This window comes from Aythya fuligula, chromosome 10 (genome assembly GCF_009819795.1).
Source record: "Aythya fuligula isolate bAytFul2 chromosome 10, bAytFul2.pri, whole genome shotgun sequence".
In the NCBI taxonomy this organism is placed as follows: domain Eukaryota; kingdom Metazoa; phylum Chordata; class Aves; order Anseriformes; family Anatidae; genus Aythya; species Aythya fuligula.
The window spans coordinates 1,817,176-1,842,697 of record NC_045568.1 but is presented as its reverse complement, the minus strand read 5'-3'; the positions used below and the strand labels follow the sequence as shown (position 1 = coordinate 1,842,697).

The window sequence follows — 25,522 nt, the reverse complement described above, 5'->3', positions numbered from 1 at the left end:
GCTTTTAATATTGCACGCTGCTTCCAGGGAACTGGGGATTTGGTATTTTCTTGGGGAAATCTGTCTCATTAGAATGAAGAGTTTATGGGAAAGAAGGAATAAACACTTTTTAACTATTCACAGGATTTTACAGCAAAACCCTGAATAGTCTGAATCAATTTGCTGCATTATACAACGCTTGCTTTGTCAACAGAGCTGCTTCAAATTGCGTCACGTTAGGCTACTCATGTTTCTGCCTAGGACCGTGTTTGCTCATGTGCTGAATCTATCCTTTATTTATTATCAGCTGTTTACTTCTGTTAGCAGACTTTATTTCTCATTGGAAGGATATCTTTTTATTTGTGTGCTAGTTGGCCCACACTGAAATTGTGGAAATAATAAACTTGCAGGAAAAGAAAGTATTTTATTTTCCTAATGAATTATGGTTTCCCTGTAGCAAATAGACGATCTTCCTTTAATTTTGAATGCCTCCGCCGACAAAGTAGTCAAGATGACATACCACTCTCTCCAAATTTCCACCATCGCACTGCTTTACCACTTCACTTAATGCAGCAGCAGGTAAATCCTTTTTTTTTTTTAAACTAATAATGAATTCCGTCTTTTTAGCTTCCATATTGTACCTCTGACTGTCATTGTTGCTTGAAAAAGTACTAGTGGATTTTGCAGTTTGCCTGTGCACTACTTCCAGGCCACGTGTGTACCATGTTCTTTCTGCTAGCTGCTAGTTGCAAGGCTCCTCTAATATCTGCCTTCTACAAAACATTGAAAGTGGGTAGTTTGCCCCGTGATTCTTTAAGTGGAACAAGCAGCTGGCAAACCCCAGTTTTGACCAGGGCTGAATAATGTGGCAACCATTGATTGATCTTTGCACATGGAGTTACTCAGCTGCGTTTGCAAGTACAACCTATACATTTTCTGCAGCTCATTACCCAGCTCTTGTGCGGCCCTGAGAAAATGGTAATTTGTACAGCCTAGAGATATACCATCCATGAGCCATTGAAAATGCTCAGTAGCTGCAAGCTGCTACTACTGCAATTCTTAAGCAGCCTGCATTTCCCTTGGTCACCTGGGTGAGTTCCTGAAGATCTTCCACCGATCTACTGAGTCGGGGGAAACAGGAAAATCTGCGAGTCAGTACTTTGTGTGCAAACCTCAGTGACTGCAGTATTTTCGACCTGCATAAGGATTTAGTAAAAAGTTTATCTTAATGATTTATCTCTGAGTCAAAGTGTACTGTTTCATTTGGTGCTGCATAAAAACTAGTGTTGTTTCAATGAAAATAGGACAATGAATTTGAATTTCTAGACAATCTTGCAGCTCCCAGTATGTAATGTAATAGAGATATATAGCACTAGATGGTCATTACAATGCATGAGGACATTGCTGTGAAATATAAAGGTGCTTTGGGATAATTAAAAGATGTTTTAACAAGCATAGGCAATATATGGTGAATATAAATTAGCTCATGTTCTGTGTCTGGAGCTGCATCTGTTTTGTGTGAATCAGATTATTGCTTCCTATTACATTACTTGATCTAGACTAGATCTTGTGGCATGTAGTCTTACTCATTTTTTGATGTTTTTAATTACTTCAAATTAAATTGAATCATTTGGTTTCATATGATCAAACAAAATCTTTCTGTGGCACAAGTCTCCTATCCCCTGCATCATCATGCAGAGAGGACTTGTACCAGTAAGAAAAGTTTTTAAACAATTCTAAATGATGCCAGGTGAACAGGTCACTCTTCCCCAGAGGCTGAGGAAAGCAACGTGCTTAAACCAGTTATAATAACAGAAAAAAAAAGTACAATTTTATCTTCTATCTACTAATCACATTTCTGTTTCTCTTTTACATGACTCTTAAACATCAGAAAATGCTAACTTTGCATTTTAGCAAAAAAAAATTTTTTAGCAAACAGCTTGTTTGCTAAAATCAGAAATGGGTATGACTGAGCATTTGAAATCTCTGTTTTAAAATTCTTTCCCACACCAGGTCATGGCTGTTGCAGGTCTGGATTCCAGTAAAGCTCATAAACATTCACCAAGTCGTTCAACACGTTCCTGGGCAACCCCTCCTGCAACCCCTCCCAACAGGGACTGCACTCCATATTACACACCTCTAATCCATGTTGACAAGGCAGAATCTACAGAGCATATGAATGGTAGCCTGCCTTCCTTGCACAGGAGCTCCTGGTACACAGATGACCCAGATATTTCCTACCGAACATTTACACCAGCCAATTTAACTGTACCTAATGACTTTAGGCATAAACATAGTGACAAGCAGAGGAGCGCAGACAGTTTGGTAGAAGCGGTAAGTATTGCAGAAACCTCTAAAGTAGTCAAGTGTGTCTGCTCAGTTTTTATGTTAACTTTAAAAAGCACATTGTTCAGTTCATATGATCTCCCTGAAAATGTGGCATTTTCACTTTCAAATGAAACGTTTTTTAGGTAAAGATAGGGGAACTTCTTCTCAGTTGTCATGTTATAAAGGATTTCAGGTAAATCCAAATCTTAACATAAGTGTGAGGGAGCTGGAAATCAAACTGCAAGAAATAAGTGGAAGAAAAATTGGAAACACTTCAAGGACAGGATTTAAAATGAAATTTAAGTTTATTAGACAATGAGGATTAGTTGTAAAGTATCCTTCTACAAGGGCTGATGGGGAAGGATAACAGACCAGTTTTCTCTGTATTTTTTTCTATATAAATACATCACTATTTTTGAAGTAATCTAAATAAAAGAACAAGAACTCTATGAATCAATATACTAGGTGTGGAGAGGATGAATAAGGACCACAAGGTTTGAGTTGTAGTATACTAAAGAATGCTAAGAATTCCTTTGTATTATATATAAAAAAAAGGGGGGGGGGGGGCAGGATTTGGAGATACGTAAAATAATGTACTGCATTTCTGAGTATCATAGTTACTGTTCTTGCTTCCATCTATCACTTGGATCATTGATTTGCCGAGGCGATGGGCTCCGAAGCAGACGCGTTGCGCAGCGGAGCGGGGGATCGGGACAGGCAGGGCTTTTTTCCGGCACCGAGCCCACTCGACGCAGCCGAGGGAGCCGCCAGGGCACGGCAGCCCTCGCGAGGGAGACGTAGGCGGAGCCAGCAGTGCCCCCTGTGCCCTGATGATCAGAAGCAGCCCCTGGGAGCGCGGCGAGCAGGGCGGGCACACAGGGCGGGGCAGGGTGGGGCAGGGCGGGGCAGGGCAGAGCATCCCGCCCTGCTCAGGAGCAGCTCGGCTGTCAGCTGTCTGCCTGGAGCTGAACCGCCATGGTCTGCACGAGGCAGAAAGCTCTTTCTAGAAAGTCTGTGATGACCCAGACTGAGTGCCCGCTCAAACATGCAGCAGTTCAGGTCTCTGGATGCAGGGAGTGCCTGAGCCTGTTGTTGCCCTCAGAGGGCACCGTGTGTGTGAGGTGCGAGCAGGTGGATGACCTGGTCCGCCTGGTGGCGGAGCTCAAGGAGGAGGTGGAGAGGCTGAGGGCTATCTGGGAGTGCAAGCGGGAGACAGACTGGTGGGGCAACTCCCTGCCAGGCCTGAAGGAGAGGTACCGGGCTGAGACACCCCAAATGGGGGTGGACCCCCTGCCCTGTCGCAGTCGGGCAGAGGGAGGGGACCTGGGAGTTGAGGGATGGAGACAGGTCCCTGATCGACCTCGCAGGCAATGCCCCCCCTACCGGCCCCACCTTCCCAGGTGCCCTTACACAACAGGTTTGAGGCCCTGGAGCTTGAGAGACTGGTGGGTGAGGATGAGGTAGCAGGTCTACCCAGGAGGATGCCTAGGGCGAGAAAGTTGACTCCACACCTCAGGACTGCCTCCACCAAGAAAGACAGAAGGGTAATCATTGTAGGCGACTCCCTTCTCAGGGGAACAGGGGGCCCTATTTGTCAGCCTGACCCTACCCGTAGGGAAGTCTGCTGCCTCTCTGAGGCCAGGGTCAGGGACATTGCCAGAAATCTTCCCAACCTGGTTTGCCCCTCTGATTGCTATCCTCGTTTGATAGTCCAGGCTGGCAGTGATGATATTCAAGAGAGAAGCCCGAAGGCTATCAAATGGGAGTTTAGGGGACTGGGAAGGTTAGTGGATGGAGCAGGAGTACAGGTGGTGTTTTCTTCCATCCCTACAGTGGCAGGGAGGGGTACAGAGAGGACATGGAAAGCCCATGTGATAAACCCGTGGCTCAGAGGCTGGTGCCAACACAGGATTTTTGTTTGTTTTTTTTGACCATGGGGCACTTTACACAGCACCCGGCTTGATGGCCGCAGACAGGTCCATATCTCTAAGGGGAAAATGGATCCTAGGCCAGGAGCTGGCGGGCCTCATTGAGAGGGCTTTAAACTGGGTAAGAAGGGGGACAAGCTGAAACAAGGCTTGTTAGAGCTGTGCCAGGGGTAACAATGGCTAGGCCAGAGGAGAAGGCAATGGCCCAACTGAAGTGCATCTACAGTAATGCACACAGCATGGGTAACAAACAGGAGGAGCTGGAAGCCATCGTGCGGCAGCCAGGCTACGACTTGGTTGCCATCACAGAAACGTGGTGGGACCACTCTCATGACTGGAGTGCTGCAATGCCTGGCTATAAGCTCTTCAGAAGGGACAGACAGCACAGAAGGGGTGGTGGTGTGGCTCTCTATATCAGAGTTTTCATGTCATGGAACTTGAGGCTGGGAATGATAAGGTTGAGTCCCTATGGATTAGGATCAGTGAGCAGGCCAACAAGGCAAGCATCCTGGTGGGAGTCTGTTATACACCGCCGAACCAGGATAAGGAGACAGATGAGGAGTTCTACAGGCAGCTGACAGAAATTGCGAAATCGTCAGCGCTTGTTCTTGTGGGGAACTTCAACTTTCCAGACATATCCTGGAAGCACAACACAGCACAGAGAAAGCAGTCTAGGAGGTTTCTGGAAAGCGTGGAAGATAACTTCCTGACACAGCTGGTTAGTGAGCCTAGGATGTGATTGTCGGGAGCTGTCTTGGGCAGAGTGACCACAAAATGGTAGAGTTCTCTATTCTTGGCGAAGTCGGGAGGGGGACCAGTAAAACCACAGTCTTGCACTTCCATAGGGCTGACTTTGAGCTGCTCAGGACACTGGTTGGCAGAGTCCCTTGGGAGGTGGTTCTGAAGGGCAGAGGAGTCCAGGAAGGCTGGGCGCTCTTCAAGAAGGAAATCTTAATGGCGCAGGAGTGGTCTGTCCCCAGGTGCCCAAAGACGACCTGGTGCAGAAGAAGAACGGCCTGGCTGAACAGAGAATTGTGGCTTGAGCTTAGGAGAAAAAAGAGGGTTTATAATCTGTGGAAAAGAGGGCGGGCCACTCAGGAGGACTACAAGGATGTTGCGAGGCAGTGCAGGGACAAAATTAGAAAGGCCCAAGCTCATCTGGAGCTCAGTCTGACTACTGCCGTTAAAGATAACAAAAAATGTTTTTACAAATACATCAATGCAAAAAGGAGGACTAAAGAGAATCTCCATCCTTTACTGGATGCAGGGAGAAACTTAGTTACAAGAGATGAGGAAAAGGCTGAGGTGCTTAATGCCTTCTTTGCCTCAGTGTTTAGCAGCAAAACCAATTGTTCTCTGGACACCCAGTACCCTGAGCTGCTGGAAGGGGATGGGGAGCAGAATGTGGCCCTCACTATCCATGAGGAAATGGTTGGCGACCTGCTACAGCACTTGGATGTGCACAAGTCGATGGGGCCAGGTGGGATCCATCCGAGGGTACTGAGAGAACTGGCAGAAGAGTTGGCCAAGCCACTATCCATCATTTATCAGCAGTCCTGGCTATCAGGGGAGGTCCCAGTTGACTGGCGGCTAGCAAACGTGACGCCCATCTACAAGAAGGGCCGGAGGGCAGACCCAGGGAACTACAGGCCTGTCAGTTTGACCTCAGTGCCAGAGAAGCTCATAGAGCAGATTATCTTGAGAGTCATCACAAGGCACTTGCAGGGCCAGCAGGCGATCAGGCCCAGTCAGCATGGGTTTATGAAAGGCAGGTCCTGCTTGATTAACCTGATCTCCTTCTATGACAAAGTGATGTGCTTGGTGGATGAGGGAAAGGCTGTGGATGCGGTCTACCTTGACTTCAGCAAGGCTTTTGACACTGTTTCCCACAGCATTCTCCTCAAGAAACTGGCTGCTCTTGGCTTGGATTGGTGTATGCTTTGTTGGGTTAAAAACTGTCTGGATAGCCAGGCCCAAAGAGTCGTGGTGAATGGAGTCAAATCCAGTTGGAGGCCAGTCGCTAGTGGCATTCCCCAGGGCTTGGTACTAGGGCCAGTCCTCTTTAATATCTTTATCGATGATCTGGATGAGGAGATCGAGTGCACCCTCAGTAAGTTCACAGATGACACCAAGTTAGGTGCATGTGTTGATCTGCTTGAGGAAGCTCTGTAGGAAGGCTCTGCAGGAGGATCTGGATAGGCTGCACTGATGGGCTGAGGTCAACTGCATGAAGTTCAACAAGGCCAAGTGCCGGGTCCCGCACCTGGGGTGCAATAACCCCAAGCAGCATTACAGGCTGGGAGAGGAATAGTTGGAAAGCTGCCAGGCAGAGAAGGACCTGGGAGTATTGGTGGATAGTTGGCTGAATATGAGCCAGCAGTGTGCTCAGGTGGCCAAGAAGGCCAACAGCATCCTGGCTTGTATAAGAAGCAGTGTGGCCAGCAGGGCTAGGGAAGCGATTGTCCTCTTGCGGGCTCTGGTGAGGCCGCACCTTGAGTACTGTGTTCAGTTTTGGGCCCCTCACTACAGGAAGGACATCGAGGTGCTTGAGCAGGTCCAGAGAAGGGCAACAAAGCTGGTGAGGGGTCTGGAGAACAAGTCCTGTGAGGAGTGGGTGAGGGAGCTGGGTTTGTTCAGCCTGGAGAAGAGGAGGATCAGGGGTGACCTTATTGCTCTCTATAGGTACCTTAAAGGAGGCTTTAGCGAGGTGGGGGTTGGTCTGTTCTCCCACGTGCCTGGTGACAGGACGAGGGGGAATAATTGAAAGTTGCGCCAGGGGAGGTTTAGGTTGGATATTAGGAAGAACTTCTTTACCAAAATGGCTGTTAGGCATTGGAATGGGCTGCCCAGGGAAGTGGTTCAGTCACCATTCCTGGAGGTCTTTAAAAGACGTTTAGATGTTGAGCTTAGCGATGTGGTTTAGTGGAGGACTTGTTAGTGTTAGGTCAGAGGTTGGACTCGATGATCTTGAGGTCTCTTCCAACCTAGATGATCCTGTGATTCTGTGATTTGTGATTTAGCATGGAGTTTCTAGTATTTTCCAGAAATGAAAAACATTTTTATGATCTGAATGTCCTTCCATAATTCCACTTTATATCTCATTCTCTCCTCTCCATCTGCCAGGTACTTATATCTGAAGGCTTAGGAAGGTATGCAAAAGACCCTAAATTTGTCTCAGCTACAAAACACGAGATTGCTGATGCGTGTGACATGACTATTGATGAGATGGAAAGTGCAGCAAGTAATCTTCTCAATGGAAATATTAGCAATGGGACCAATGGTGATATGTTTCCCATTTTAAGCAGACAAGATTATGAACTTCAAGACTTTGGTCCTGGCTACAGTGATGAAGAACCAGAACCAGGACGATATGAAGAAGACTTAGCTGATGAAATGATATGCATTACAAGCTTATAGTATTTATTAAGGAAAATGATTTTAATAACAGAAAAAGTGCCTCATAGTTTAAAGATGCTAGGCACTAGTTGGAGTTAATAACCTATCAAGTTTTGTACAAGTGATGTCACACCTCAAGGAAGCCATAACTAATAAATAGATTATCTCCAGGTTGCTGAAATGTGATTGAAGTTGGGTACGTCAAGTTCCTCCCACAGAATCGTCAGTTCCTCTGTAGGAATAAGGTTATTTTGAAACCAAGCAGGTTCTGACAGTGAAGTTTTTGAGGGCTAGAGTGGGATTCTGAGGTGTAATATCTTGCCTGTCTTTCAACCTTGTGCTGCTGTCCTTCATAGTAGAGCAGGATTTTGTCAATGAAATGTCTGTGTAATTCCAGCACAAAATTGTGTGGGAAATAACAAGATGAGTGATGACAACCAATAATGTCATTCCCTCATTCCTAATTAGTAGCATATCAGCTATTCATTGCATATCCATTCTAAAATTATTTTCAAACCTGCCTCCTGATTTCTTTTCTTAATGCTCTTCTAAAATACAGTTTGTCATGCTCTACCTGTTAGAGATGATTGGAAAAAGAAGTTATATAAAGAATATTCTGTCATATGTAACACCAGTTTACATAGGAAAATATCATTCAGATAGTCTGTTTTATGACTATCACGTTAAGGGCAAAACATACTGGAATAACTGCATTCTTACTAATGCACTTGCAACCAGGTTAAAGTAGAATTAGATAAGATAGTTTGCTAAAAATTATATAGTAGAAATTATTGTAAATGAATTGTAATATATACTGATTTGTATTTGTAAAGAGATGTTCTATATTTTGTAATTATTGTACCGTAATTGAACTGCAGCAATATTTATGGACCCTAATTATTGTAACTCCCCACAGAATTCTAGATATAAGTATTTTTACTTGGGATATATAGATCTATAGCATAAATATTTAAATATAGCCACCTCTCATTGTAAATCTCTTTTTGGGATAAACTGTCAAGTTTGAACTTGGCAACGCACTTTTTTTTTTTTTTTAAATAATTGAATTAAATGAGTCTCTCTGTGTAGGGGATGCACAGTTGACTATTTGCAGTCTTATACTTGGAAAGGTAAAAGATTTGAAATTATTTTAACTTTTTGGATTGAAAAATAAGCTGTAATTTTATTTTTGTATTAATCCCATGTGACAAAAATATTAAAATCATTTAAAAATTGATTAGTTCATGCCAGGGTACTACTGCTCATGGGACAGTTCATTTTGGCAAAGTATATTACCTACATAACCTACTTTGATAGGAATTGTCTAGGGCAGAAACTGTTTTACAGATAAATGAAAATACTTTACTTCAGTATTGCTTACTTAACTCAGCTCAGAAAAAAAAAAAAAAAAAAAAAGGATACGAGGAAATGATTCTTCACAGAACCAAAAAAAACCCTTGGTTATATAAAAATATACTTTATTGCCTCTACCTTTTTGGTTTTTTTTATGTGTAATGTTTCAAGAATTTATTTTTATGCAATCATAAGAGGGCTCAGATATTGTTCACAATGCAGTAAAACCCTGAAATGACTTTGAGGCTAATACAACCTTGGAGGAAAATCAAAAAACACTGAAAGTTACTGTCTATTTTGTTAACACTGGATAACAATGACTTGTTCGAACAAGTTATCTTGCCAGGTTTTACCTGTAGTTCATATGCTAGATAGCAATCCGGTTCACATTTTTACGAATGTGATGTTTAAATCATGTCAATAAACATTTTGTACATAATGACAATTTCCTATGAATAGCTTACAGACTTCCTTTGGAATCATTCTTATTTCAAATGCCAGGATAAGAACTTAAAAGTTTGTAAATTATTTCTTGACCTACATCATTTTGTATTAAAACAAATGCGAAATGTTCAAAATAAAACTGTGTACTAATTTTATTATACTTGGGACTCCTTTTGCTAACAGTTTTTCACCACGAAGCTCCAAAGGTTAAATTCTGATTGCACTGTTTGGAGAATGAGAGGGAATGCACGGAATTCAATAATCAATCTACTCTATCATAGTGTGCAAGTCTTATGAATGATTACTGTTCACCAGAAAGGAGTAATGTGATTAGAGTAATTCTATGAAATGGCTACTCTTATTCCCCTACTGTCTAGGAGATTAATATGCCCCTAGATGCAGATCTGTGGAAACAGTCAGGAAAATCTGGGCAAGCCCCTAAAATGTCAAAACCAAATCTACTGTGTTCATCTGCCAGGAAACACTGGGACAGGTAACCCAGCTGTACTCGCTTTGTTACACAGTTTACAGAAGCAAACTTCAGGATACCAAAATACACTTTCCAGATGTGATACCACTGTGAAAAAAGAGTGAGTAGTTTTCACAGTTCCACACATTTCTGAAAAGCACCTTTAAGGCAGCTGAAGCTGAACAGTAAAAAAGAAAAAAAAGGGGTGTGGGGGGCAAGGCCAAGCAGGGGATGTCCCAGCCCAGGTTGCTTAAGTACATGGACTTTTCATAGCACATCCGATTCAGCAGATTGAGCTGAACAATTTTTTAACTAAGTATTTGTCCAAGGAGACAGAAAAGGATACGCTGATCTCACCATGTTTTCTTGCTAGTATTGTTAGTCCTTAGCTTTGAAACAGTCTGATGAGACAGATGTTCTTTTACATAGATATGCTATTTTATGAGCAAACAGTCCTTACAAAAATAAATAAAGGAAATTCAGCTACAAGCCATTTCTAGATAGTTAATGGTTTAAGGGAGAACATGTATATATGGATACATAGAATACCTGTTCAATTTTATTACAGAAATGTAAGGGGAAAAAAAGTAATCCATATATGCATAATTACATGGCGATTGGCAACCTTAAAATACAGCCAATCATAGTTATCACTCAATACAGAAAAACTACAAGTCAACTCAACCATTAAAGCATATTTCATGAGTTTTCAGATTTGCTTATACATGTATATGGATATAATGACAGAAACGTTATAGCTGATCATTAACACAGATTTAAACATCCCTAAGAAAAGTATAGTCACTGAAAAAGTGTACATAAAAATGTATTTGAACAGTGTTTTTTTGGAGGTTGGATGACAGAACAATGTAGACTAAAAACTGGAACACTCTAATATGATATGCTTGTGTTCTCTCTATAACTTTTTAACCATTACTTGTCTAAGATGCATAAATGCTTTTGTATGTTTCTTTTCCAGAGAATGCATGGTAAAAGCCCACTTTCCACTTTTCCAGTGTTTCTACAGCTGCCTTATTTGGTTGTAGACTAACTGAAATCTTGAACTTAAAAAGTATTTTAAGCTGTGGAAACATCAGAAGTTCTGATGTACAAAAGCTCAAGTGGCCTAACTTAAACAAGATGCAGTTTTACAAATGCTGCTATTTTCTGCTGCTTTTAAAAGCACTTCTCATACTAAAGCAACTTGAACTGAGATACATATACAAAAAGAAATGTTTTTGGTTGCTTTTCTTTCTTAATCGGATTGTCCCCAGCCAGAGACCTCCAAGTGAGTGTGAAGCATCTGCAGCAAACTATTAGCATGGAAATGCTGATGTTCTCACTGGTGGTACTGCTGCTGTTCAAGTCATGTTGGCAGGTCTAGTAACTTCCAAATTCTTATATCAAGCTGTTTTTACAGTTTTTGAATACATAATGCAGTACCAATTGCTTATTTATAGAAAAAAAAATAATATCTGTGTAGAACTGGAAATAATACTGTTATTCACTATATTATTTTGTTAAATAAGTAAAATTCTGGAATCATCAGCCTGTGCTCTGCATCATCCAATAAGGTGTATAGACATCTAATTTTTAGCTTGCAGGCTCCCAGTACTCTACAGAGCACAGAAAACTGAAAAAAAAAAAAAAAAAAAGATGATGGTTCAGGTATCAGATATGTCTGATTATCTAATTGCACAATGCAGCAACATGTCCCCCAAATATAAGAGAGACATGCATTTTGCATGTACAGCTAAGCTTGCTATGGTAGAAGATAGTCCTAGGTGTGCTCAGTAGTAAGTTATGTAAGACAGTTAATCCTCTGCAGTTTCATAGTAACAATTTCCATCTTGCATGCCTAGAGTGGAAACCAATGTTGTAAATCTGCAAATGCAGGACCATCAATATCCTGGCTTTTCTAAAAGCTGCCCTGTTCAACTGCACAGGACTGTGGTAAGTTTCCTCAGGATATGTCATTCTGTGTATCCTAATACTTTATATTCCAAATGGCACTAAGATACAGTGAATAGCTTTAAATGAAAATCTCAAAAGCGCAGGTGTTGAATAAAAGCCATTATTTGCCATAAAAATGATACACCATATACATGCTTTCCCCAAAGGCACATAAGACACATTTGTGTCAGATTAATTGTTTTATTAACACAGCCAATCATTCACCTCTGACTTAAAATAATCTTGATCCCCTCATTCCACAAGAATGTATGATGTACATAGAAACGGTTTACCTGTCTCCTTTGAGAGTGACGTTCACTGCTATCATCTTCTATCTTCAGTATTTTTGTTAAACTAATCAATTAAGTCCTTTCCCTCAGCAGCAGGGCTTCCAACCAGTGCCTTGCAGCAGCACCAGGTAGAAGAATCTGCCTTAAACATCTGCAGTTGTGCCTCTAGCCAACATCTGAGTAAGCAGGTTTTTTTTTTTTTCAATGTGCTCAAATGGTGTAAAATTCCATTTTTCCTGGAAAAAATTTATTCTGTTCATCAGAAGTCCTGAGCAATCTCAAGCTACAAAAGCATTTTCTTTATAATTCAGCAGCAGCTTAGTCAGAAGATATTTTGGAATACTTAACAAATCCATACAATTGAATGAGTTAATTCATTCAATTAATTCAATTTGTTTATTTTTCTAAATTATTATTATTTTTAATTCAGCATCTGAAAGACTGATACAGAAAACAGCCATGAAAGATCATTTTGCTTGGCACATCTGAAAACAGTAAAAAGACTTAAGTTCTTTTTAAAGCATTGGTTTACTGAATAAGTTACTTGGCTTCTAATTTAAAAAGATCTCTTCCTACATCATTGAAGCAGCATATTTAATGCAGCTATTTTGAGTAAACTTCCATTTTAAAACTACCTTGGCTCTATTTTATTAATGAATTTTAGTGATAGATGACTTATGATTGAGTATTTGCTGAGAAATATCTTTTGTACACACTCACCTTTGAGCAAAGACCAGTAACTTTACGGAAGTTATTGGGAGCATGGACTCTTACTATGATACATGATAAAGCACCACAACTAAATCAGCTAAAAATGTAAACTGAATTCTACTACAGTTCTTGCAATAAAAGCAAGGAAATCCAGTTTTTCAGTATATTTTTATAAATATCAGCTTTTGTTCAGCATTTATTAAAAAAATAATTTTTGATAAAGACAATGTATGTCTTCTTTCTGAATATAGTTAAGACTGCTAGGTATGATAAAGTCTAACTTTCAGTGAGGATTTGTAAACTGCATTCCTCCCATAAAAAGTACACACCATGTACGTGTCTCTCCTATCAATGCTGATACTACTTTGGCCTGTGAATAAGAAGTTAAATAAATGCTTACTTAACCATTCTTTTCAGCACATGGAGATTGCTGATTAGCTGTTACCCTGGGTAATGCTCTCAAAACAGTTAAAATGCTTCCTTTAAATAGCAAGGCATATCATAAGGGTTTTCAAAATAGCACACATGAAAAGTTCATTAAAATGAAACTCAAGCCAACTGGTTGAAAAACTGATTAGATAATCTTCTATAAGAGAATGGATCAAATTAATGGTTACTTTAATATAACGTGTTGTTTTGCATAGCTTTTATTTGGTTGGCTTGTCCAGTATGACACACCAACATGCTGATTAAGTGGCAAAAGTATGAAAGGATGACAACATTGTTTATCGTTGTGTTTCTAAGGTCTTGGGCTTATATACAGGAGCATTTTTCTCCTGAAGTGACGGAAGCCCCTTAATTATGTCTGCAGCTTTCTCTGCTATCATAATAGTTGGGGCATTCAAATTCCCACTGACAATACTGGGCATTATTGAGGCATCTACTACTCTCAAATTTTCAACACCAATTACTTTTGTTTGGGGATCAACTACAGCGGTGCTATCTGAAAGCTGACCCATTTTACAGGTGCAGGAAGGATGATAAGCACTATCAGCCTTCTGTCTTATGAAAGCATCTATTTCTTTGTCAGACTGAACATAGTTTCCTGGTTGAATTTCAGGGCCACGAAATTTTTCAAAAGCTTTCTGAGCAAAGATCTCCCTGGTCAGCTTGACGCACTGGCGGAATTCCCAAATATCTCTTTCTGTAAGGAAAGAAAATAAGAGGACTGTAAGTGCACTCTTATATAACAGAAAAAAATAGCATCAAAGAAGGAAGACTGGAGGGGACGTCTCCCACTCATTGCTGAAGGCCAAAATAAAGCCAAACAGTTTTTAAAGTCACAGATATTTACATTCACTGTGAGCAAAATTGCTACATATCTGGCACACTCTCAAAAGGGAATAAGGAGAAGAAATGAACATAACCCAGGCAAATGTTAAGAACTCTGACGGCATCTGCAGTGCAGAATTCTGTAGGTTTATACAGTGCTTTGCACAGAGGCCTCTTTGATATTAACTGACTTTAAAATTAAATAACAAGGCACCAACTATCACTTCTGAACTGGTGTTGAGTAGATGTGAAATTCTGCTACTGGCACAAAATGCGTTAATCAGATGAAGGAGAGGCTGCTTTTACCTGTGGACATGTAGTTAGGCTCAATGATTGGATGGTCCTTTGGGTTTGTACTTTTCAGTTTCACCCAGCCTACACTTGTGCTCCTCATGGGTCCCACGTGGACCTGCAACAGACACACCATGCTCATGACACAATCCCAACAGACATATTTCCAAATTCAGTGTGATTTTTTTTTTCAAGATTTTACAAATTAAGCAACTGTAAATGTTAAAGGAAGATAATGAAAAAAGTCAAAGTATGAATATTTTTCCATTTTATATAAATTTGCAGAATCACAGAATCATCTAGGTTGGAAGAGACCTCCAAGATCACCTAGTCCAACCTCTGACCTAACACTAACAAGTCCTCCACTAAACCACATCACTAAGCTCTACATCTAAACGTCTTTTAAAGACCTCCAGGGATGGTGACTGAACCACTTCCCTGGGCAGCCTATTCCAATGCCCTTTCTAAAGGCATCTGCCTAAACTGCAGTGGAACAGGGAACACCTTGGGTTAGTTTTGTACAGCATCTAGCACAATGGTATCCTAATGAACAGCACTATGGCACCTCAGTAGTGCAAATACTTAAATATTTTCTCAGAGATAAAAAGCAACATAATTTTGGTAGCAATATCAAATAATAAGCCTGTATTTTTCCCCAGTGTAGGTTAAGCCAACTCTTTGTGTAATAATGAAAAAGGTATTTTCCTGTATATAGCCAAATTAGCGATGATTATACTAAACGGTAAGACTACTTGCTAATTGCTACAGAACATTACTCTTCAAATATATGCTCTTCAAAAACTCACCTGGTAAGCTTCCATTGTTGAAGCAACGCGACCATGATCAACCACCTGAGAAGGAAGAAAGTGGAACTGAATGTCAGGGTGAGGAACTCCTGGCTCACTTCGAATAAACCCACCAGATTCTAAGTGGGCAGTGGCTCCATCACCTAGAGAGTGTAAATGAGAGAGAAAAAGCCATTACAAGACCTCAGAACAGCAATAAATCTACTTCTTCTTAACCCTTGTTTTACGATAGTTTATAATGTATACATGTATATACAGTGGAAGCTTGCAATTTAAGCAATATGCACCACTTTCACCTACTTCTGAATCACTAGGTAACTGTAACTACATCTAATTTTGGAAATTCCAGTTATTTGAGAGTAGGATGTTACAGTTACCTCAGTGTAACTGGCAGAAGCACTGCCAGAGGCAGATCTGTAATCAATATCCTGACAGGTGTGGAGGGAACCAGCTGCAGCATCCTGATATCACTGCACTGCATGCTCCATGACATGCAGCATAACTATCCCATTAGTCACATGTAACAGGCAGAGCCATCCCCAGCGCCTACCCTGAAGGGAAAAGATGAAGAGACTACGATGCCCCTCATATTATGTTATTTTCAAATCCATTTAAAACCATGATTCAGCCCTCAGTTCATATTTACTTGCATGGTAAAATGCCACATGTACACAGCATAAATCATCGCTTTGGATCAACTGCTAACATAAGGATTAAGCAGGAGATGAAGTCCTTGAGTTTGGCCAAACTATTTTACTGATTTCAATGATGACTTTTACAAACTTTTTAAAATACAACGTACAGTTGGATCATTATAAAACTACAGTGTCATTTTTAACAGAAGTCACTCTTATTTACCTGCAAGCCTAATGGGTTCTGGTCAGAACAACAAAATACTTCATTTGGGGTGAGATAATGAAAAACAAATTCACAGTACATTTTTATCTACACAGTATCTATTTCTAAATAGATTTTTTTCTTAATTTTTATTTTTTAAAACAGCTTTTCTCAGGCACCAAGATTTAAAAGTAGGTTATTTTCTTAAAATTAAGGAGATTCAACTGTGTTAAAAAAATGTTTAAAACCTCACTTGATACTTAAGACATAACAGTTTTAAAAGACTCCTACCTGTAAGAAAAAAAAATCTTTCAGGCCTATTTGGAAGATCCAATTATTTAGTGGACATGAAAAACAATTTATATAAAGGTTCACGGACTTTGAAATTCACAGACAAAAGGCTGTAATAATTCAGAAGTGATGAACAGAGGAACAATTGCATACTTCGTTTCATACCTGTGAACTTCCAAAGCCATTCTAGACCAATCCTTGCCATGCTAACCGGCTTTTGTGCACTATACAGAGTGATAGGTTTGGTGCACTTTTGCTGGATGTACACTTCTAAGTGATCTTGAAGATTCTGGCCTACTCCTGATTAAATGTTTAAAAATAGGGCAGGAGGGAGAAGAAAAGAAAAAGTTATTTCACAGAGAACAATTATAAATAACATTTGCTACCAGAAAACAACACAAATGGGAACTAAACTAACCTCTTACGAGGGCAGTGATGACTAACACCAAGACCATGAGTCATATCAGCCTTTTGCTCATGTCAGAACAAGGTTTTACATAAACATAGCATAACTAGAATGAAAATAGAAAGTTAAATGTAGACATATCACTTGTTCTAAAATTGCCAGATATGACTTCTAAATACAGTGCTAGATTTTCTAGTTTAAAGGAAAAGTTTATGTTATTCCTTCCATCTTTGAATATATATGACGATGGAAGCTTATGCAATCTGTTGTGGATCAAAACCACTCATCCAAAATTCTAAATATGCTGCTTCAGTGGCATTTTTCAGAAAGGCATTTTCCACTATCAAATATAGTGAAGGAACCGTAGCAGGTTATTGCTCCGTTTTAAAACCAGTGCATTTCCACAGATTTGTAACACTATTAGTTTCTGTCCACACAACTTGACATAAAGACAACCAAATTTCATGGATTCATTCCATTTAATGGTCTGAATTGCCTCCTTAGGAAGGTACAAGGTTGAAAGAAGTAATAAAATTACCAGGAAGGTGGCAAACAACAGGGATTCCCAGTTTTTTTAGATCATCTGCATTGCCAATCCCAGACAGCATAAGCAGCTGTGGAGAATTTATGGCACCTCCACTTAAAATAACTTCTTTACTGGCAAAAGCCTAAAATGAAACAAGCACAAAAGTCCTGACGTTATTAAGCTTGATCTGAATGTGACACATCAAGAGCTTCTGCTCAGATACTATTTTGAGCCAGATTAGACACCCTTTCCCCACATTTTTCCTATTCCAAATCTTTCAGTAAAGAGAAATGTTCAAGCTTTCAGTCTGAGGGGACAAGCCATAACTTGATGTTACACAAGAGCGTTGTGTAATATTTCGAGCTGGAACCTATGTTGTAATTGTACACTGTCTCTGTATATTGACTAGTGTGCTGAAATACTGGGATTTCTGAAAAGCAATTCTGAAAATGCTGTAGAGGGAAATACAATGGAGATGTTAATCTCTCAGTCAAGACAACTGAAATATCACTTGCTGTAAAGTAACTCACAAGGAATCATACACAGGAAGAGAAAACAGTTTCAGAAAGCTTGTATTTTGTATAGTGAAGCATCCCTTGCAACAATTTTTCCTTCCTTCCTTCCTTCCTTCCTTCCTTCCTTCCTTCCTTCCTTCCTTCCTTCCTTCCTTCCTTCCTTCCTTCCTTCTGTCCGTCTTTCTGTCTTTTTAAATTTTGCTTCAAATAACGTATTTTATACTGGAAAATAAAAATCTCTTACCTTTTTCCTTTGACCATTTTTCAAATACTCAACACCAATGGATTTTGTTCCTTGAAACAAGATTTTTGTTACAAGTGTCTTCTCTGTGATTGACAAATTTGGGCGGGATATGGCTGGGTGAAGGTAAGCACTTGCTGCGCTCCATCTTTGACCTACAATTTTTATTAACATAGAAAATCAAAATAGTCATGCTAACTATTCTTCAAGATTTTCACCAATACCAATTAGGACGTTTATACAGGTTTTATACACTCTTCTGTAGAGTTCAAAGCAAATGTGCTTTGATATAATAACTAAAGATTTTATTTTAACATAACAAACTTCTCAGTGACATTCTGCAAACCTACTCTCCCAAATTTAACTATTAATCAAGACCTGGATGCCAACTCAAATTTCAATGAAATACAGCCTAGACTGATAACCAGCTGCTGTGAAACAAATACTTGTATATTTAGAGTGTAGTAGCTGTTCAGCAAACCAAACAACTGAAAGCACGGGTTATACATCTGTATTCTAAAATGCTTTCAGAGGCACTTCTGGTGGGTCAGAAACACAAATTCCTTACAGAATCCTTTATGATTTACCTTTGTGTACAGTCATGTCCATCCAGCCAAATCCTTCTTGCTGATAGCCATTCATATCATCTGTGAAGGGATACCCAGCTTGCTGAGTTGCCTCCAGGAATGCGTGATGAAGAGGATGGTTTGTTTTCCCTCTTGACACATGCAGAGGTCCTTTTCCACCTCTATACTGATCTGGTCCCAGTTCATGTGTTTGTGCCTTCTTAAAATAGGGCAAGCAATGTTCATAGTCCCATCCTACAGCCCCTTCTCTGCTCCATCGATTATAATCTTCAGCATGCCCACGAATATACACCATTGCATTGAGAGAAGAGGAACCACCCCACACTCTTCCTCGGGGCCAGTACATAATCCGATTATCCATATGTTTCTGTGAAGTTGTGTGGTAATACCAGTTATATTTCTCATCACAGAGGTTGTAAGTTAATGCAGCAGGCATATGAATCTTCCACATCAGTCTCTTACTACCTAGAAGGGTATCTTTAGGGCCTGCTTCCAAAAGTAGTACAGTACTGAGAGGGTCTTCGGTCAACCTGTTGGCTAATACACACCCAGCTGATCCAGCTCCAACAATGACATAATTAAAAGAGTTTGCCTTTTCAGAACTAAGCTGAGACACTGCACGTGAGATTCTGAATGATTTGTTGATGCCCAACATGTTCCTTAACAGGTGTGCTTTAAACAGAGCTCCTGTTACTTTGTGCATCTGACTCACAGGGCTGTAACATTTAACTCCTTTGGTTAAGTAGAACATCTTTACTAAGAACATCACTCCTACAGTATTTTCTCCAAAATTGTGTGTTTTGTCCTAGAAAAACAAACAAAAAATCCTAATTAAAACATAAGCGTTAGTACAGTGTATGACCTCTAAAATGTCCACCATTTTCAGGTAAAAATGTCATATTTCACCCATTCTCACTATCCTAAGGGTTAACTACAATGCCAATAAAACAGTAATTTACTTTGAAAGTTGCTGTCTTATTCTTTTGATGCATTATATGCACCAGCTGAGTGGCACAGTATTTTACAGGTGAATACCTGCAGCACATTTTCAAGTATTTGCCAAGACCATAAAGAATGGACACCTTTGTTTACTTGGAAGTCTGTCTTCATCTGCCTCTAGTAGATGAGAATTTAAGAAAAACAACAATGTCATACACTGCTCTGTAAGTTTGTGAGTCAGTGGTAGTGTACAGCCAATTCACAACCATGGACATGATTCAGTTGGGAGCACAGTGTGATGAATATTCTTGCTGTAGTTCTGCCAGATCAAAACCAGGATAGTTCTCTACAAGGCACATGCAACAGTGAAATTAATTTTCAGCTATCCCTACATTGAAAAACTACTGTTTTTGACGTAACATAGGTAAAGGCACAATTTGTACATCTGTGGCTTCTCCCTTATTACCCAGAATGGTTTGGGTTGGAAGGGACCTTAAAGATCATCTAATTCCAATCCCTCTGCCATGTTTAACGTGTTTTAGCTATCACTAAAACCGGACCCTGCAAGAGTGCTCTGAGTACTGCTACAATCCAGTAACATCAGATCCTGAGGCTCAGTTGAACTTGCAATTTTTAACCTTCATAAATTCTTGTGAGCCTTGCAAGCAACACAGGTTGAGCTGTGTGTTCCAGGGGTTCAGGTGCAGGGACTAAATCAAAGATTTTCACAGCCCATTTAAGTGCCAAAGTAACAATGCTGCTGGCCAGTTTGAAGTGTGTCTCTCTTGCTCTCCCTTTGAAACCATTACGCTTGGTTTAGGAAAAATGGATAGATATCCTTGGATTGTAAAAACTAATTTTTCCTGTCCCATGGCTTCTATCTAAGGGGTTGCTGTGGATTCTAAGGACAGCAATCTCTCCAGGGGCTGGTACGCTGTAATGTACTGCCAATCTGAAAAAGACAGGTGAGCTTGCTCCTAGAAATATATTCAACACTATATTATGTTTGTGAAATCTATTTTTTTCAGAAAAGAATTAGGTTATTAATGTTGATTTTCTTACACTTAAGTTTCATAGTTATCCAATATCTTATATTATAAGCCCCACATTGTTGTAAAATATGTTTATTTTCACAAAAAAAAAGTGTCTTAATGAATCATTGAAATAGCTTTTTTTTCTTACTAAAAGGTGGAATAGAGCTGTATTCATTCTCTCATGTGACACTCTACAATTTTGTGAGAGAAATCTCTACAGTGTGTGAGAATACACACAAGCCCTGAAGGCCCAACTCTAGCAACATTATATGCAGTCCTTAATTAATGTTATAAGTCTTCCACGTGGAACTGTATTTATTTACAATTTAATGTATGTGCACAAATGCAAATCAGTTGTCTCTCAGGGAACATATGGGAAGAAGCATACTTCTCTTACTTTTCTCTAGGAAGGATAGTAATAAGCTGTACAAATCCTGAATTTTCTAGAACATGAATGACCAGCTATGTGGGAAAACAGTTGCCCTAGCCAAAGAAAAATAAAAAGAAAAAAAAGATGCAAGGTATAGGTCTAAGTCTAGAATTGACATACCTGATTCTCACTTGGCTAATTCAAAATGGATCTCAGCTGAAGTTGGGGGGTTATCATTTACAGATGAAAAATATTAAAAGGGTTGTTCCCTCAGAAGAGGGTTTTGCAATTTCTGGTGATGAACCAGGGGAGAACAGAAAGGTAGAGAGGTTTTACTTGTGTTGTCTTATTTGTGATGAGGATGGCTACAATTCTAAAGGACATATGCTTAATCTAGAGAACTGGTTGGTCATGGCATTTCACAGGAACAGCAGATAGCTGATGGGGTTTGCTGGAGTATGGGCTTGGGCTCTGATAATCTGCAAAAGGTGCTTGGTCAATTACATAAGGAAGACACACTGGCCTGTTTATTTTGGCATGGGATCTATAATACCAACAAATATTGCTGTGCTTTCTGAACAGGCTGTTGGCTGCAAAGCCTATGACCTACATAGGTATTGACTACAAGAGCCAGAGTAGACTGTGGAATCCCTGAAATCACATTCAGTTGGAGTGAGTTACTCTGTGTCACAGTCTAAGGGGCAGTGCTGGAGGCTACAGTTCTATAGTTTGCTACAGCATAAGCGGTGCCTCCTGAGCTCCTGAAGATGTTATCTTAAACAACACTCAAAAGGCAGCACTGATATGATGGGTCTAGGTGTTCATGTCCTGTCTCATGATAGGATACTATTACTGAAGTCTAGATCTCTTTAAAAGCTTGTTTGTTAAGAGCCTCCCATGCATGCAGACTTTGAAACTCATAGAGCAATTCAAATATATATTGAAGAGACTGGTATCATTAAGTCGTGGAACTAGAACATGATGATACTTTGCTCTCTGACAATGTATGCACCTCTATGAGCATACATGGGTTTACCAGTGTTCAAATTCTTTTATAGTTTTATTGAATTTTGCAGGAGTCTTTGAACTGGAGAGCATCAGTCAAATTTAACCTAATATGTCTTCTTTCTAAACTTAGTTTCATCCTGGTCTTTTGAGGGAGAGAATTTATAGCCCACGTCATGTTCCTAAGAACTGTATTTCAACAAAAGTGGGTTTTGGTTGGTTTTCTAACCACTCCTGTAACTGCAAAAATCAAATTGTTATCCCAACAGGTACATCCGAGGCTCTGAGATTTGCTGGTGATGCTAACTGAAGCTTACCCAGGAGGGAGCTTTAGTTTTATGGGCAGCTCTATTAAATATTGTGGTGGCTATGTCAAAGCAAAATATCTTGATTTAAGGAGATGTAAACAGCCTGGTTCTAATAAAATTGTTGGTACTACCAACAACATAAAAGTTGTATTTTCATCTTACTGGGTTATTACTGAATGTCTTTATCTGAATCCTTGTATATCATGGCCCCTTTATGAACATACACATCAAAAGGTTCCTCAAGAAACAGTGAGCAGCCCTGTAGAAGTACATACAGCAACATAAAATATAGTTATTATGTTCTGTTAGCTTCAAAATCTGGAGCTCACTTTAAAAATGGTATCTGCTTTCCAGGTAGATACTGATAAGTGGGCCTAGGGACAGCATTCTTAGAGTGAGGAGAGCAAGAGCATCTTAGCAGGAAAACTATTGCTATGATGTAAGAATATCTGTAATCTTACACTAGGTAGCTAAAAGTGGGCAGTGGAATTCCTAAGTTAGCTGTTACGGGCTCCTTGCAAACTTGTAATGTTTCTGAATGCAGTACTAAGTTTGCAGGAGAAACACTCATTTTACCTATTGGTACCTACCACTGCCACTCTATGGTGGCTGATTTGGGATCATGTGTGAGAAGAGACTTTTCTGAAGTACAGCAAACATATGAAAGGTGAAAAATGAATTATTTTTCATTCTGATTTTTGGAAAAGGAGTGGGGAGACAAAGAAAAAAACTGTATAGGATATCTAAAGATTAAATAGCTTGTCCTCCTGCAAGAAAGATAAGCAAAAGTCTTAGAAGTCAGCCCATGGACCTTATTTCTAGACCTTTAAATCAAAAGAACTGTCAGTCCAAGACAAAGAGGTTAAGTGCCTTGCTTTCACAAGTGGACATACTGAAAAATGGACAGTAGCCAAGTGGTTCTGTAGGTAGATGAGGTAGCTAATCCAGAAAGGTTAGAGGGCATTGGGAATCATTACTGTTAGCCAATCAGAGCTGTGCTGTTCTCTGATAAAGCTGGAAATGAAAATGATCCAAGACGTACCAAGACAGTTATGGTACCTGCTGTCTGGGCAGGAGGCCAAATTGCTAGAAAAAAAAAAAAAAAAGGCAGACTCTCTAATGTTCCTTTGAAGTTATTGAAGCAGTATTTTGAATCTGCTCCATCACATAAATTCACCAGATTTATATTTAGATGTTATTTCATGTTTTTGTTGGTGTTGTTTTTGTTTTACATCAATGAACTCATTAAAATGGAACAGGAGAGACAGAGTATCAATGAGATAATTAACTTTTACGTTGCAGCAAGTGGGGAGTGAAGTCAGTCAACAATGTCCACACCATGGTATTTGAGTGACTTTGAGAATCAGCATGTAGACAATTCACAAATTTCTGTGCTTTAAAGCTTCGAGGTGCAGAGGTTAAATATCAAGCTGTTCTGCTTTAATTTAAATCCAACATACATAGTAGAAAGCACACTAATATCAAAGTACAGTTCTTATCATATGATCCCCCTGTTCACCCACACATGGGCCTCCTCCCCGCACACTAGCCTACCCTGGTTCCTCCAGACTGATATGGACACCGCATGGAGATGGTTGCTGACTGGAATTGTACGTTGTGCTGTGGCCAAGACGCTCCCACCCCCCGACAGATGCACAGCGTGTCCCACGGAGGTGGGTGGCTGGTGGCAGTGCCCACAGCTAGCGCAGCCCAGCCCTTGGTGTGGTGCTGGGGCAGCCTGCTCCTGCCGGGCCCGGCAGAGGGGTGTGCAGCTCTCAGGTAATGGCAGCTCCTGCTCTCTTTTGCTGCAGGCTGTGTACATAGTTTACATTTATCTTATGCAGGGCTGTTTTGGAGTAACTCTCCCTTTAGTCTTACTGGTAAACTAGAGTTCATCTACCCACAGAAATGGCGCGGGAGGTTTCATCTCCACAGCTGAAACTACTCCCCCACCCGACCTGCTCTTCTGACCGACCCCCCCACCCTGCTCTTCCTCAACAACCCACCTGCTGCACGCAACCGCTGCTGCTCCACGGGACGGGACGGGGCACCCCTGGGCCGTGTCCCCTCTTTTCCCTGCCGAGCCTCCTTCGGAGACGCTCGCTCCTCCTGGCCCCTCTCCCCCCTCAGCCCCTGCCGGCACCACTCACTCGCTCGCACGCCCCAGCGGCTCTCCCCGGGCACCGTCCCTGCGAAGCAGTGGGGAGGCCGGGCGCGGGAGCGGGGCGGGCTGGGCTCTCCCGCAGCAAGGCGCACTTTGCCCGTTGGGGGAAGGCGTTCGGCTGGCCCGGGGCGGTGTCGAAAACCCCCGCAGCGGCTGCGGGCCGAAGTCCGCCTCCCGCCGCCTGCACGGCGGCTGAGACAGGGCCCCAGGCTTCGCCTCTCACAGCGGCCCCGGCGCTGAGACCTCCCCGTCCCGCCCCGGGAGTGCTCGAGCTTGTTCCTCCCCGGCCCTGCGCGGGATAACGGGAGGCATTCCGCTGGAAAGAAACGCGGCCGACGGCGCCGTGGGATTGCTGAGAAACTTGGCCGGCGGGAGCTGGGGGGCTCCCCTCACGGGGCTCGGCAGCTGCCGCCATTATGCGACTGCCACAGGACCTGCCCCTCGGTTGACTGCCTCCTCTAAATCTCGCCAGTTTCATTCAGTGGAGGTTAAGCTGTATTAAAATGTATCGGGGGGATGCCATAAAATTCTGTGGAAAATGACAAAAATGCCCAGGTACGTGTAGTCTGCCAGTCAGAGCTGCACAGCTAGGCTGGTGGGGATGAAACTAAGAGTCTTGTTTTCCCATTCAGAACACTCATGGTAGAATAATGATATGATGAAGACTAATCAAGAGAACTTACTTTCTTCAGAGTTATTTTAAGGATGTTTTCGTTTGTTACAGTATCTTCAAAGGTTGGACTTGGTGCTTAGGGACAGGGTTTAGTGGGTGACATTGAGAGTAGGGTGGATGGTTGGACCCAGTGATCTTGGAGGTCTTTTCCAACTGTAACGATTCTATGGTTCAATGCTACTTGTAGATGCTGGTTACTTTCCCAAGTCCTTCCCCATGGCTCTGTTAGGAATAAAGCCAAGCCCTTGAAGCCAAGCTGATGGATGTTTACAGTACGTTTGGTTACTCAAAGCTTTTACTTGGTAAGCAAATAAAGACTGTAGAAAACATGTATTCAACGTATATTAATTATACAAAATATATACAAATGTATTAGTATATACATTTAAGAACTATGATTGAGCTC

General features: G+C 41.0%; 2 protein-coding genes across 2 annotated transcripts in view; one reads left to right on the top strand and one right to left on the bottom strand.

Annotated features, from left to right (window-relative positions):
* Positions 1-8,821, top strand: part of CACNA1D (calcium voltage-gated channel subunit alpha1 D) — a 189,868-nt gene extending 181,047 nt beyond the window's left edge. The window contains 3 exon segments of the mRNA XM_032194296.1: positions 437-558; positions 1,993-2,313; positions 7,359-8,821. Of these exon segments, the coding sequence (XP_032050187.1) occupies positions 437-558; positions 1,993-2,313; positions 7,359-7,652 (737 nt within the window). The 3' untranslated portion in view covers positions 7,653-8,821.
* Positions 8,822-10,450: 1,629 nt separating this feature from the next.
* Positions 10,451-24,383, bottom strand: CHDH (choline dehydrogenase). The gene is made up of 8 exons (XM_032194389.1): positions 24,286-24,383; positions 18,624-19,428; positions 18,040-18,191; positions 17,293-17,422; positions 16,514-16,648; positions 15,221-15,363; positions 14,430-14,532; positions 10,451-13,995 (listed from the first exon to the last, which is right to left on the bottom strand). Exons 2-8 carry the CDS (start codon positions 19,387-19,389, stop codon positions 13,577-13,579), a joined length of 1,848 nt encoding a protein of 615 aa, XP_032050280.1. The 5' UTR covers positions 19,390-19,428; positions 24,286-24,383; the 3' UTR covers positions 10,451-13,576.
* Between the last annotated feature and the right edge of the window lie 1,139 nt (positions 24,384-25,522).